A 14,356-nucleotide genomic window follows, 5' to 3' on the forward strand; every position below is an offset into this window, starting at 1 on the left:
TCTCTAACCTGACTAAGTCATATCAAAGTCCCATTCGGCCAATTTTGATTGTTTGTCTGGTAGAGAAACTCACACAAGCTCCAGTTATTTGTGAGCCTGATGTCCGAGAGCCAAAGTGGATGATCAATTGTAATCAGCATTGAAATGTTTTGAGAGGATGTTGAAAGAATAGATTTGATAGAGCTGTATCTCTGACTCAGAAGAAAATTCACATTGTGCTTAAACAAGGTTTGAATGACATTTGAGCTATTAGCATTGATGTCTCCTGATCTCATTTTTTATTTATTTTGTTGCTTATTCCGCAGCTGCTGCCACATTTGAGGACTTCCAGATTCGTCCGCACGCATTAAACGTGCACTCGTATCGCGCACCGGCATTCTGCGATCACTGCGGCGAGATGCTTTTCGGCCTGGTGCGCCAAGGACTCAAATGTGATGGTGGGGACTGGTCATACTTGTGTTCATTCAACCATAGCTAAATTTGTGAGCTGACATGTGATTTTATCTAGCCTATTTCCCATGACCTAACTTGCTCACTTTTAAATCCTTCAAATATGGACATAAGCATGACATAAGTGTCAATTTTTTTGCCCTCTCACTGTCTCCCCCTGCAGGCTGTGGATTGAATTACCACAAACGCTGTGCCTTTAGCATTCCCAATAACTGCAGCGGGGCGAGGAAGCGGCGGCTGTCCACCACGTCCCTCACCAGCAGTCAGTCCCTGCGTCTGTCCACCTCAGAGTCCCTCAGCAGCATCAACAGCAGCGTGACGTCTGAGGATGCCAGCCTCATACGATCGCACACCCAGATGGTACAGGACACACAAACACTCGGTTTCAGGTTTCCACTAAACTTAAATCAAGAAACATACTGTACGTTTTTTTAATAAAAACAGCAGTTGTTGAGGGCACAAATAAAAAATAAAATAAAAACCGCTCTGGATGAAGCATCTACTAAATGAATACATTTAAAAAGTGCACATCTTGATTTCAAGTGTATTTTTTTAATAAAAATGTAGCGCTGTACTTCAGAATTGGTGAATTTTCAGATAATAATTATATGTACAGTACATATATATATATATATATATATATATATATATATATATATATATATATATATATATATATATATATATAAATATAGTTGCTTTGGATGAAGCATGTATATATATATATATATATATATATATATATATATATATATATATATATATGTGTGTGTGTATATATATATCACATATATATATATATACAGTACACACACACACACATATTTACATATATAAATACTTGTTAAAATAACTTTAATAACAATATAAATATGTATAATGAAATCTGATTTGTAAATATAATGTTGGTCTCTCTCCAGCCCCGCACCCCCAGTGAGGCCAGGCGCTTTTACACCGGGCGGCCCGTCCACCTGGACAAGATCCTCATGACTAAAGTGAAGGTCCCGCACACATTTGCCGTTCACTCATACACGCGCCCCACTGTGTGTCAGTACTGTAAGAAACTGCTGAGAGGACTCTTCCGCCAGGGACTCCAGTGCAAAGGTTTGACAGTCTCGCTCAATACATCACCCTGACTTAAAAAAAAAACCTAACAAAAAAACATTGCCCTGACTTTACAAATTGGTAATACAGAACAGTTAGGAATGCCATCTGTTTATGATCTATTATTGAATTCCTCATTTTCCTGCATATTGACCCATGCTGATATTGTACCAATGAGTTGTGACTATTTCACATTATTACTGTTTTTTTACTGTTTTTAGTTTGCTATACAGAAACTCAGTCTAGAGAGACGAACATTACACATACATATTTGACTGCCCACAATTAGTAAATCCAAAGAAGTTAATTAGCATATTATGTAGTAAGTTAATTGAAAAACTGAATTGCTAATATTTATATTTGATACAATTTTTATTTGATTTTGCTAATAACACTTGTTTTATTTCTTTTAGACTGCAAGTTCAACTGCCACAAGCGATGTGCATACAAGGTCCCAAATGACTGTTTGGGAGAGACTCTTGGTAATGAGTGTGAGAGAATCATTGTTGACATTATGGACATTAACACATTTGGCATATTTGCACTGTGTGTTGCTTTTGCAAACATGTTATTATTGTTTGTCACTTCATTATGCTTGTATGTGACTTTTTTTTTTTTTTACCTCTTTCCTCTCTGTCTTTCTCTCAGACATATTAAGTCCAAGCACAGACACGGAGGTGCCGATGGACTACAGTAATGAGTATTCTGACACTGACAAGTCTTCTATGATGGACGACTCAGACGAGGCCTGTAGTATCCCCGGGTCTTTCTCCCCAGACAGCGGCCAGGACGGAGCAAGTGGAGACCAGAGGTAGTTAGACAGGTTTTAGACACACATAGACAAAAATAAAACTTTAAGGTCTGTTCATAATAAACAAAACAGAGTGTCTATTTACACCAAGTACAAATAGCTCACCTTGTTGGCAGAGGCTATTTACACTAACTCCACCCACCAATGTCGGGTTGAGCCAGACAAAATTAAAAAAGAAACCAATCTGATAACAGGAGCAGTAGCATGGAGAGAAAGTGGCCACTCACGTTGCGTCAAACATGTGGTAAACGCACCGCTTTCTCATTCTTTCCAAAGCGCTCGGGACCTTGGGCTCCCCATGATGAGGAAGTTTCAACAATGTCCAGCAGCGAAAATCCTTTGTAGTAGCTCTGCTACTAAATTTATTTCTGGAGAAGAGAAATCTACATTTAAAATAACAAACTTTAAAGACTAGGCATGTGAACGGCCCCGTAGGCGGCTGGCATTAGCTTGACCAAACCAAGTTCAAATCTCTTTTTCCTAACTCATTCTTCTCCCTTTTCCCATCGCCTATCAGCTCGGAAGAGTTCATTTTAAATAAAAATGAAGACAATAAAGTGGCTAATGGGCATTTAATAGTGAGAATAAAGTGTTTAACGGGTATTTAAATCTTTCCACGCTTCCCTGCCATTGACAGAATTTTCTGGCTTTTCGTGTTTTCACTGTTATATGGTAGGGGGCGCTATTATGTATTTAATCAAAGAGACCAGAATCTCCGGATCAAAACAAAGGCAAAAAACAAGCAGAAATGAGATAAAAGCATTGCTTATGCATGTTGTAGTCTTTGAAAAAAAATTTTGTTCAAAATGTTTGATTTTTTAATGAAACGTACCCATATTCAAGTTTTGATAAAAAGGAATGCATGCATGAAGCTAGAATAAAATGGTACTTTGTTGTTTAAAAGATATATAAAATATATAAAAAATATATTGCATGTTCAGATATGCATACAACTAAATATTCTGGGGGCCATTACATTTTTGTTAAAATTATCAAAAGATGCGGGCGGGCAACTTAAAAGAAAAGAAACGCTGACGGGGAAAGTTAATAGGTCAGACCTATTATTGAAATTGGACTATAAATAGGGCTTATGCAAATCTTACACATCAAAAATGTGTAATCATGAAAAAATGGAGCCCTTCGCTTCGAGTGTGAAAATTCGAACAGCAACTACTATTATTTTTTTTGTCTTATAGTGTAAGATAAATTTTTAGATTTCCCTCTGAGAAAAAAAACTGATGACCAATAAGATATAAGCTTTTCGCTTTTCACTGGCAATGCATGCTGCTTTGTTGTGTCTCTCTTTATTCAGCATACAATTGCCTGCGTACCTCTATTGGATGCCTGTCACACAGACCTCATGAATGTATGTCCTGACTGCCTGCTGTCTTGTCTCTCTCCAGTGCTAATATTCCTCTGATGAGAGTAGTGCAGTCCATCAGGCAGACCACACGTCGCTCCAGCACGGCCATCAAGGAAGGCTGGATGGTGCAATACAGCAACAAGGACACACTGGTACTTCCTCTCACAGCTAGCTGACCTGAAAGGGACAGTTGACCCAAAAATGAATATTATTCACTCTCATGTCGTTCCAAATCCATATGACTTTTTTCTTTCTTTCTGTGGAACCCAATTGGTGATCTTTTGAAGAACATCTTATCTTTATTTAACAATAGATCTGTGCCACTTCACTTCAGATCTCAACTATCGATGTATTAATTAAAAATGAAAACTGTAAATAAATAAATCACTTCTCAAATTTACAAATAAATGATGAACTTAATACTTAAATATTTATTTAATTGTCTAATATGATTTTCAGTGCATCATTGATTCATTTGCATCATTGATGCATGTAGATTCATTGATTCACTTTTGCCAAATGCGTGTCTAAAGCTTTTTTTAAATGCAATTTTAATATTGCCTTTAAAATCAGGCGTTAATGTGTTATTTATTTGTATTACTTTTAACTGATATTTCAAAGATGAACTACATTAATATGAAACCCCCAGTCCATATCACTTTAATTATTTGAAAAATAGTGACAAGGATATTCTAGGTTTGGAACGATAAAGGATGAGTAACTGAATACATTTTTGTGTGAACTATTCTAGAGTTTTCTCTCTAGTCTTTACACACTCTCTACCAAACATCGCTATTGATATTTCTTTCTGCGTTCTGCCTCAATCTGCACTATAATATCAGCAAATCTTCAGCTTTTAAATCACTGCCTATTCTTGGTGCACCCTGCTGGATTACTATTGGAGTGGGTATTGATTTGTAAGAATGAATAGCCGTAAATGCCATTCATAGTGTGCTTGGTGCTTTTAGACGAGTATTTCCACAAAGAATGGATGTTCTCTTTCAAAAATTGGCTAGACATTGATATATTGACCTGTTCTTGGCCTCCTGTGTAGCATTTTACTCCTCTAGCCTTTTCTTTCTAACTTTCCTCTTGGTGTTTCTCTTGCATCCTCCTTTTTTCTTCAGCTCTGTTTACCCTTCGCTTTCTTCCTCCTGTCTGCTGGGGTGAAGCTGACCCCCAGCACCAACTCCTTGTTGACCTATGACCTTTGACTTCTCACTCCACCCTCCAACAGAGGAAGAGACACTACTGGCGCCTGGACTGCAAATGCATCATCCTCTTTCAAAACGACACCACCAACAAGTACTACAAGGTAGAATCTCTATTTATGGGTTACTGAATGTTTCTAAACACTGTGAGCTAAATTGCACATGAAGAAGGTGTTAATGCGGATGTGGAAATGCCACGTTACATTATGCATAATGCATTCACAATGACAGATGAAGCATGAATATTCTTGGTTCATGAAATAATTTATTATGAATGGTTTTCACAAGCTATTTGGTCATCGAGGTGACTACACATGTTGAATTACCTGGTTTGATGTATCATTTCAGTTAATTATTGTAGATCCTGTTGTGAAATTAACCTCTGTGCACATTGTCTGAATGATTGAGTGTCTAATTTGCCTCTTTTGTCTGCTTCTGCAGGAGATCCCGCTCTCAGAGATCCTGGAGGTACGCCCGGCGCGTGATTTCTCTCTCGTACCTGCCGGCACCAGCCCCCATTGCTTTGAGATTATGACAGGTACCATGATCTACTTCGTTGGCGAGGACCCCAACACCACCCCGTCCCCGTCATCCAGCGAGTCTGGCCTACCCATCTCCTTCACCCCCTGCAGCGTTGCGCCCAATAGCGGGGTGGGACGAGAGTTTGCCAAAGGCTGGGAGACTGCTATACGTCAAGCCCTCATGCCAGTCATCTTCCAAGACAACCCTCCAGCAGAAGGTCACACCCCTCACCGTGAGTGAAAAGTGTGATAGCACATACATAATCATGAATCCCGTGCACAATAGGGGGAATGTCAGTGTATGATACCTTAACAAAAAAAAATTGGTTATGTGGAGGATTTAGATATAGTTCAGTAGTATGATGCATTTTTTTTATTTGGACTATTTACAAATACATGAAAAATGTTGTTCATACAACAAATTGCATTAATCGAAATTATCAATGATAATTATTGTAGAGCTTAGTCAAAAATGTCTTGGTGGTTTAACTGAGCATGTGCCATTAAGAGGATGAAATTCTCGAAAAAAAGAATTTTGCGTAATAGTATGGCTAAATGTTATTTTAAAATAATAAGCAATGAAACTTAAATTTATTTAAAAATCAGATAAATATATATTGATATTTTTTTTATTTTTTTATTTTTGGCTTTATTGTCATAGAATAGTATAGAGTGGACAGGAAGCGAGGCGGGATGGGATCGTGAAAGGTGTATATATATATATATATATATATATATATATATATATATATATATATATATATATTTGAAAATGCATTGTTAGTATGTCAAATAAATTATCCTAAGAAAAATCATTGTAAAAAGTCTGATATTTGTTTAAAAAAAGAAAAAAAAGTCTCTTTTAAAATTATATATTTTTTTTTTACTTGACATTTTTAAAAATTCAATTAAATTAAGTCATAAAAAATGATATAAACATTTTTCAAAAACATTTCATACCAACATGAAGATTACATTTCTAAGAACTTGGCATATACATTTTCATTTATTAAATTTATCATCCTTGAAACGTCATTGTCCTTTATACAAGCAAGGCTAATTTGATTAATCTTTTTGATTTTCAGGGCAGGCATCAGTCAGCATCTCTGTGTCTAACAGCCAGATTCAGGAGAACGTGGTGAGTGAGAGAACGTGGTGATGACAAAGCTGATTATGATTATGATAATGATAACTATTAAGATAATAATGATGATAATGTACCCAACAGGACATTGGAATGGTGTACCAGATCTTTGCTGATGAGGTTTTAGGTTCTGGACAATTTGGCGTGGTATATGGAGGTATGTCTATGACTGCAAACTAGACTTTTTCATTTGGATGTTGCTGTGCAGGTACTTAGGTATTGCCAGAGTGTTCAAAACCCCCAAAACTTGATGATATTCCAGACAGAAATCAAAGTCCAGTTTAAAAATACTTCAAATCCCTCATCCCAAGTATGAGCTCTAGCAAGCACCACTAATGATATGCAAGAATGGATATTTACAAAAGATGCTTCATATACAAATCATTATCATTTTCCCAACCCACACAGGAAAACACAGGAAATCTGGTCGGGATGTAGCCGTGAAAGTAATCGACAAGCTTCGGTTCCCCACCAAGCAGGAGAGCCAACTGAGGAATGAAGTAGCCATACTGCAGGTGACCAGCAGGGGGCGATAGAGAATCAATGATCTCATCTCTCATGGAACTGTGCGGCTAATGAGTGCCTTTGTATTGACCTGAATGATAACAAACATGCTGTGTGGCCTCTGATTGTGAGGACACCTAACATGAGGTCATGAATGCAAATAAGCGACAACAATTAGCCGCGTTTCCACTGTCGGGCTAGGGCCGGGCCAGGGCTTTAAACGGGCCGTGCCGGGCTAATAGCCTCGGGCCAATAGCACCGGGCATGCGTTTCCACTGTCGGGCCAGAAGCTCCACAGCGCTTCACTAAAACACGCCCGTAACACGCCTCTCTGGGACAACGTCACAGTCACACGAACCCATCATTTCACCAACAAATGGAAGTTTTATCAGAAAACTAATCAGAAATCACTGGAAACAGCGCTGAAAACAAACACGATAAAAGCGGCCGTTTGCTGGCTTTTTTTTTTTTGTTTGTTTGTTTAGCAGTTAACAGTTACTTGAATATTTAAAACCCAAGCATCGATGTTTTACCACAGGTTTACAATAAAAAGTGATACATTGATCATAATGAATTAATTTATGTAAATAAATTATGTAAGTTAGGTCTATTTCACAAAAGAAAGACGACACACTTACTTTTTCAGTCGCGTCTGTTTCTTTATTTGGTAACTTAGTTAGGCTACAGGACATATTTACATCACATTTAGAAAAAAATATAATTTCTACAAATATATGCCATACGACCTGAGGAGCTTCAGCACTCTCTCGACTCCCATACAGATATTTTCAGTCAGAGAAACAGAGGAAGCTCCCGAAAAAAAAAGTTACTTCATTTTTTGATAGTCCGGTTTAAAGAGACGAGACGTAGGCTACTGACAGATAAAATAAAAACATGATAGCCTTTATGATTGGTCTGATTTCTTCAAGCGTTCACTGTTTTTTTACTATGCGTATCTTCAAGCGTTTACTATGTTTACTATGGTAACGGCTAGCGCGCATAGTCTTTTGCATCACAAACAGAAGGCATTCAAACATGAACGCGATTTAAATGCTGACAGAATCATCCGGCGCTGCCGTCTCCCAACGGTAAACTCCTCCTCTGTTGGTAACCACTCCTCTAGCCCGAGCTGGCCCGCTTTGGCCCAAGGTATTCGACGGGCCAGAAATCCTGGCCGTTGGCCCCGAGTAAGCCCCGATCAAGCCCCGGAAGTGACAGTGGAAACGCGACTGGCCCTGGCACGCACTAGCACGGCCCGGCCCTGGCCCGACAGTGGAAACGCATGTGAGTCACTTACACTCATCTCTTTTCTTGTCCTTTCTTTCTCTTTCAGAGCCTGCGACACTTGGGTATAGTGAATCTCGAGTGCATGTTTGAGACACCTGAGAAGGTGTTTGTGGTAATGGAAAAACTTCATGGTGACATGCTTGAGATGATTTTATCGAGTGAGAAAGGACGACTCCCTGAGAGACTCACCAAGTTTCTAATCACACAGGTCAGCATATAACATGCTTCTGAGGGCAGTTCACACCAACTATGTTAACTATGTTAATGTTAACTATAACTATAAAGTTTTAATTAATAATCATTCTAAAGGGCAAAAACAATAAATATAAAGATAACTAAATCAGCGTCTAAAATGAACACATTATCATTCTGTTTATCCTAAGCACGTGCTGCAGTTTTGTCGTCTGCCGCTTTAAATGCTCGAGCTCTTTAAAGCAGGATGGATTCTGATTGGCTGTTAATGTTTTTATCGTTCATCAGCTGGAAGAAATCGCTCTGAAAGTGGTTCCAATGATATTGTTTCTTTGTGTCGTTATTATTATAGTTGTAGCGTGAACTCTGCTATTCTCATAGCATTAAGGCTTGTTCACACCAAATATGATCACTATAACTATAAAAATATTACAATAAATATTAAAGGCAGGGTAGGTGGTTTGTTCCAGAAAAGGTTTTTGTTAGGCAGGTTGAAAGTCTCTTCACATCCTGATAGTTAGGTGGTCTAAATATATTTATATGTATATATATCTTCTGTGGAAGGTGTAGGACCATCAAATGTTGGTCCAATGATAATGAAATAATAAGATTTCCTACCTGCCTGTCAACTTATGTATTTTCATAAAACCCTGCTCATCACATCCTCAGTGCGTTTCATGCTATGCAGAGACTGACAGACGTCAGTCACCAAGTGCCGCAACTGAAACAGCAGCCACCTTTTACAGTTCCTCCTGAACCAAAACAACAAGCTTATGCTGTGTTCACTCCTTAACTACTGTCATTTGGAAGAGATGGAAACCTGTGACGTTCGTGATTCGAATTTATGCTCGAATGATCGTTTTAATTTTAATGAGAATAACACAACAGCTATAATGATAACAACATAGAGGAACTATAAATTTGGAATCACTTTCAGAACATTTTTTTTCCCCCCAGCTGATGAACAATAAATTAGCTCAAGCATTTAAAGCCCAGGTCGCAAAGCTGCAGTGCATGCTTAAATAGTTATCGTTCTTGGTTATGATGATTGTCTTTTTTTTTTTTTGCACCAATATCTTCTCTCTAGATTTTGGCTGCTCTAAGGCACCTTCACTTCAAAAACATAGTGCACTGCGACCTCAAACCTGAGAACGTGCTATTGGCATCAGCGGATCCTTTCCCACAGGTCAGAGAATTCACCAAGTGCATTTTTAACATGTCAACCCCCCGATGGAGATGCATGGGAAACAAACTAAAGCACTTTTTTTCTATATTGCATAATGCAAGGTTTCATTTCTCAAATTGTTTACCCTTTGTTGACTCTTGTGACACTTCTTCCCACCCATGCTGCATATACATAGGTGAAACTTTGTGACTTTGGTTTTGCTCGCATCATTGGAGAGAAGTCTTTCCGCCGTTCTGTCGTGGGCACGCCGGCTTACTTGGCCCCTGAGGTGCTCCTGAACCAGGGATACAATCGCTCTCTGGACATGTGGTCTGTTGGTGTGATCATGTATGTGAGCCTGAGTGGAACGTTCCCTTTCAACGAGGATGAAGACATCAACGATCAGATCCACAATGCAGCCTTCATGTACCCGCCTAACCCGTGGAAACAGATCTCTCCTGAAGGTACACTTACAATATTAAAACCAAATAAATACGAGCTCCTCATTTGTCATACAATATAATGTCAGTTCAAATTAAGAATAAAAGTAGATGAAAAGTTAACAAAGCTGAATAGAGAGCATTTGGCGTGGCTATTCCAGGAAATTTACTTCATAATAACAAAAAGAAATTCGATGCATTAAAAGCAGGCTGATGGTTGAGTCGCTCCATCCACCTTTGATTTTCTGTCCGCTGCTGTAAATCATTTAGCTCCAATCAATGCAGACTTTGTTTGTGTGATCTCTGTATCTCTATAGCTATCGACCTCATCAATAACCTGCTCCAAGTGAAGATGAGAAAACGCTACAGTGTGGACAAGAGTCTGAGCCATTCCTATCTGCAGGTACTGCCTATATCAGACCCACATCCATGCTATTAATGGCTCTTTATAGGAAAATGTGACAAATATAGCTTTCAGGGAATATTGTGTCTTTTGTGTATAAGTCTTTGTGCTCTTAAAAAAGGAAAAAGAAATGAAAAAATACCTTTTGCCTATATCAAGAGGTCAAATTAACTTTTACATGTGCTGTTATATTTTATCATTATTTTATATGAGGTTTGGAATTTTTTCAGCCCTGTTGCTAAAATTTAAGATGCGTCTTAATACAGTTTAAAAAAAACTAGCTTCATTCTTTTTTGGCTATAAACAAGAACAAGAAAAACATCTGATTACATTTTAATGTTTAATGTTTTAACACAGGTTAAAGTTACTGATAAAAAAATAATAAAAAAAGGTTTGAAGGTAACATGGTTACAGATTAAGGCATCACTCTATCTGCTCTTGTAGATAAATGAGACCAAATGTTGGTTTTCATTTGTCAAATATATATTAATTAAATAAATATTTCCCATAAATTACAGAATTATTACTATTGTTGCTATGGACAATTGTCATTTTTCAGAAATACATCTCTGATGATTGTAGTGACCAATCAAGATCAAGTATTCCAGAGAGCCATGTGAAATATTAAATTATATTATATTGTATAACATTATATTGTATTATATTACTGTAAATACTGTTAAAATGATAATTTCTAAATTAAATATAAATGATTCAAGGATAAGGAGACAAGGAGAAGGCTATTATATTCACACAAATAATTGAAAATAGGTTCGTAATTATGTTAAAGGCAGGAGAAAAGACTAATGTGAAAAACAACCTCTGAGATGACAAAATGTAAGTATGGATTTGCTGTAAAAGAGAGTTTTATGTTTGAAGGAGCAAATGACATTATCGACAAATAAATCCCCTAAGTAAAGCACTTTTAGACACCGCAAAACAAAATGGATCATCATTAGCAGTGGCGTCCTTCTGTCTACAATGATTTGCTCTCTCTCTTTCTCTCTCAACCTCCCACCGCCCCTGTCCGCTCTTTCAGGATTACCAGGCGTGGTTGGACCTCCGAGAGCTGGAGTCAAAGCTTGGGGAGCGTTACATAACCCACGAGAGCGATGACAGCCGCTGGCAGCAGTACGCCCATAATCACACGCTGCCCTACCCCCCTCACCTGGTGCCCCCGCCACCTGCGTCCGACGACGACGAGGAGGGCGCCGAGGACGCTGATATGCAGGGGCTGACAGAGCGTGTCAGCATCCTTTGAAGAAGAGACCGAGGTGACGGACGAGAGGAATGAAGAGAACCTGCCAGAACTTTAGCGACTTTTAGTGCACCACGAGCGTAGGATGGGAGGTAGTTTTGTAGCCCTCTGTAAGAAAGCGTAGCTTTGTGTGTCTTTGGTGGCCAACTGCAGGCCCTCTGAACTCTGAACTCCGAACTCCTTCAGCCAGAGGACTGGCGATGACTTGTTTCTGAGATGCACATATTAAGGTTGAAAAATAACTGATCCGGCATAGACGCAAAGTCGAACTGTAAAACGTAATTTTTTAAAGAATCGATACGTCAGCCAATCTGTTTTAATTTGGCTGGTTTTGGGTTTGCCTCACGCAATTTGACGTCTTTCTTAAGGTGCGGTCACATTTGCCACTGTGATGCATCATATTATGGTGGTTAAGCAGTGAGGCACGTTGTTTATTGGGAAATGCACCCCTGTATGTTGGAGCGCTGCCCATGAGGCTATCGGCTCTGACGACACATTGCTACACTATTGACAACAGACAATGAACCGTTTTTCGCTTATGACCGCACATTTTCAAGATCTTGTTATAAAAGTTTAAGTCAATACAGTATTTGAAAACTCAACACTTGTTGGAGGACGTTGCGAGATGTGACACAATGGCCAGAGACTTTCCTCTGAATGTGTATTTTCTGACAGCGGTGCTTTGAATGCGAAGAATTATGAGATGTTTTTATGGTCTAAACTATCTTAAGGTGCGGTTACATTTAAAGACGCTCTTAAAAATGACATGGGTGAAATCCAGTCATTTCATTAGGTATCCAAGTGATTGGGAGTTCGGAGATTTCACACGTTTAAAGGTTGTATCAGCGATTTCAGGCCCAGACATAAATGATCACATTCATCTAATCTATCCTAACGATCCGCTAGCTGCCCGCCCCATAAGCATGCTGTCAAAAAAACGCGTCTCTCTAGGTAGCCTAGGCTCTGAGATCTGCACACAAAAACAGTTGGTATCAACATCACTCAAAACCGAAATAAATAGTGTTCCAACCAATCACCGACAGGGGGAGGGTGTTGTGAGGTTTTGCGCTCGTGCACGGCTGCCTATGACGGCTGCACGCGAAAACCTCACAACACCCACGCCTGTCAGTGATACATCTGCTATTAAAAATAAACATGGGACCTTTTTGCCACAAAATGTCACCCACAACTTAACAACTAAAGTGCAGCACACAGTTAGCGTGATAAAAAATTAGTCAGTCAACCTCACTGATCACTATCGTGATCCATATGTAGTTCATCATACACGACATACTGACATCAAGCTATGAATCCTCATGTCTGATGTTGTGACAGCATTCAAGAGAAATGTATTAGTCATGATACGAAATGCCGAGATAAACACCTATCTATTTAGTGATTGGATTTTTTTTTCTTTTTCGGTTTTGCATCCTGTGACTTTTAGTTTCTGATCCCTTTTTTTTACATATTACTGAGAATAAATATATTACTGGTGTTTTCCAGTATCTTTTCGTCGGTTTGGCCTGCAGGTGCGGGTGACGTCCCCTCTGAGAATGGACGTCATCTTATGAGGACTGATAAGGGCTGCCATCCAGCCTTATTACAAAGACAATGAGTGCACTAAGACTACCTAGACTGTTCTCAGATCAGCAACGGGCTAGTTCGACTGATCTTCACTAGTGGAGCTGTACTGAGGGTGTATTATTACTCCTAACTGACCCTAGACCTGAGCATTAGGCTGCATGTCACTGAGAATTAGGTTTGCTTGAAACTCCTTGCTATGAAGGACTGTTTTGTACACATGTAACCTTAGAAATTATGTAGTTTGTGGAAGGGAATGTCGGAGCATTTCCAGCAGATATAATAAACATGGTGATACATAAATCTGTTTAAATGAATCTTCTTGAATCGTGATGTTTGAGTCGTGTTGAATTCTTTTCCTGATTGATTCTCAGAAGAATCTAGCAGAAACAAGGGCAGAATGATGAACAAAAAATACATGGAGAACTTGTTCAATACGGTTTATGCTTTATTGACAGCATCTGTTGACAGAAAATAATTTCAGCTTGTTCCTCAATTTATAAAAAGGAAAAATGTTTGAGTTCCACTTACAATTGAGAAAGGCATTCCAGGGGGTTTCAAATATTCATTCTTATACCACCAGTATATTCGTTATTTTACACTAAAGTGCAAGTGTTTGTGCTGTAAAGCTGTCTGAGTCATCTGTTTAAAGTTCCCCAATTATGCCGTTTAATTAAAGGTTCCTAATTTTGAATTGGAGGTCTCCAACAATAGGTTTACATGCATCCAATGTAGTCACAAAACACACCGACCCCAAACGTTTGAACGATAGTATAGATGTTTTAAAGGTGCTGAATGAAACTTTACAGTACTTTAACGTGGTCACATACACTTACTATACAAATTAACTATTTAAACGTCCATATCTATCAAATTTGGTATTAGCGTTTAACCTCTTTTGAACCCATAGGTTAAAGCTCAA

The 14,356-nt window shown here is 38.6% G+C and overlaps 1 protein-coding gene across 1 annotated transcript in view; it reads left to right on the forward strand.

The window, feature by feature from the left end:
* The window catches only part of prkd2 (protein kinase D2), a 40,561-nt gene extending 26,812 nt beyond the window's left edge, over positions 1-13,749 (forward strand). The window contains exons 3-18 of the mRNA XM_081371350.1: positions 306-437; positions 614-810; positions 1,371-1,554; positions 1,968-2,036; positions 2,203-2,365; positions 3,769-3,880; positions 4,966-5,043; positions 5,381-5,693; positions 6,546-6,598; positions 6,689-6,761; positions 7,013-7,119; positions 8,442-8,603; positions 9,675-9,773; positions 9,949-10,216; positions 10,510-10,595; positions 11,635-13,749. Of these exons, the coding sequence (XP_081227476.1) occupies positions 306-437; positions 614-810; positions 1,371-1,554; positions 1,968-2,036; positions 2,203-2,365; positions 3,769-3,880; positions 4,966-5,043; positions 5,381-5,693; positions 6,546-6,598; positions 6,689-6,761; positions 7,013-7,119; positions 8,442-8,603; positions 9,675-9,773; positions 9,949-10,216; positions 10,510-10,595; positions 11,635-11,856 (2,318 nt within the window). The 3' untranslated portion in view covers positions 11,857-13,749. The remainder of the gene's footprint in view (positions 1-305; positions 438-613; positions 811-1,370; positions 1,555-1,967; positions 2,037-2,202; positions 2,366-3,768; positions 3,881-4,965; positions 5,044-5,380; positions 5,694-6,545; positions 6,599-6,688; positions 6,762-7,012; positions 7,120-8,441; positions 8,604-9,674; positions 9,774-9,948; positions 10,217-10,509; positions 10,596-11,634) is intronic.
* The last annotated feature ends 607 nt before the right edge of the window (positions 13,750-14,356 follow it).

This window comes from Scardinius erythrophthalmus, assembly GCF_964197995.2.
Source record: "Scardinius erythrophthalmus genome assembly, chromosome: 7".
NCBI lineage: Eukaryota > Metazoa > Chordata > Actinopteri > Cypriniformes > Leuciscidae > Scardinius > Scardinius erythrophthalmus.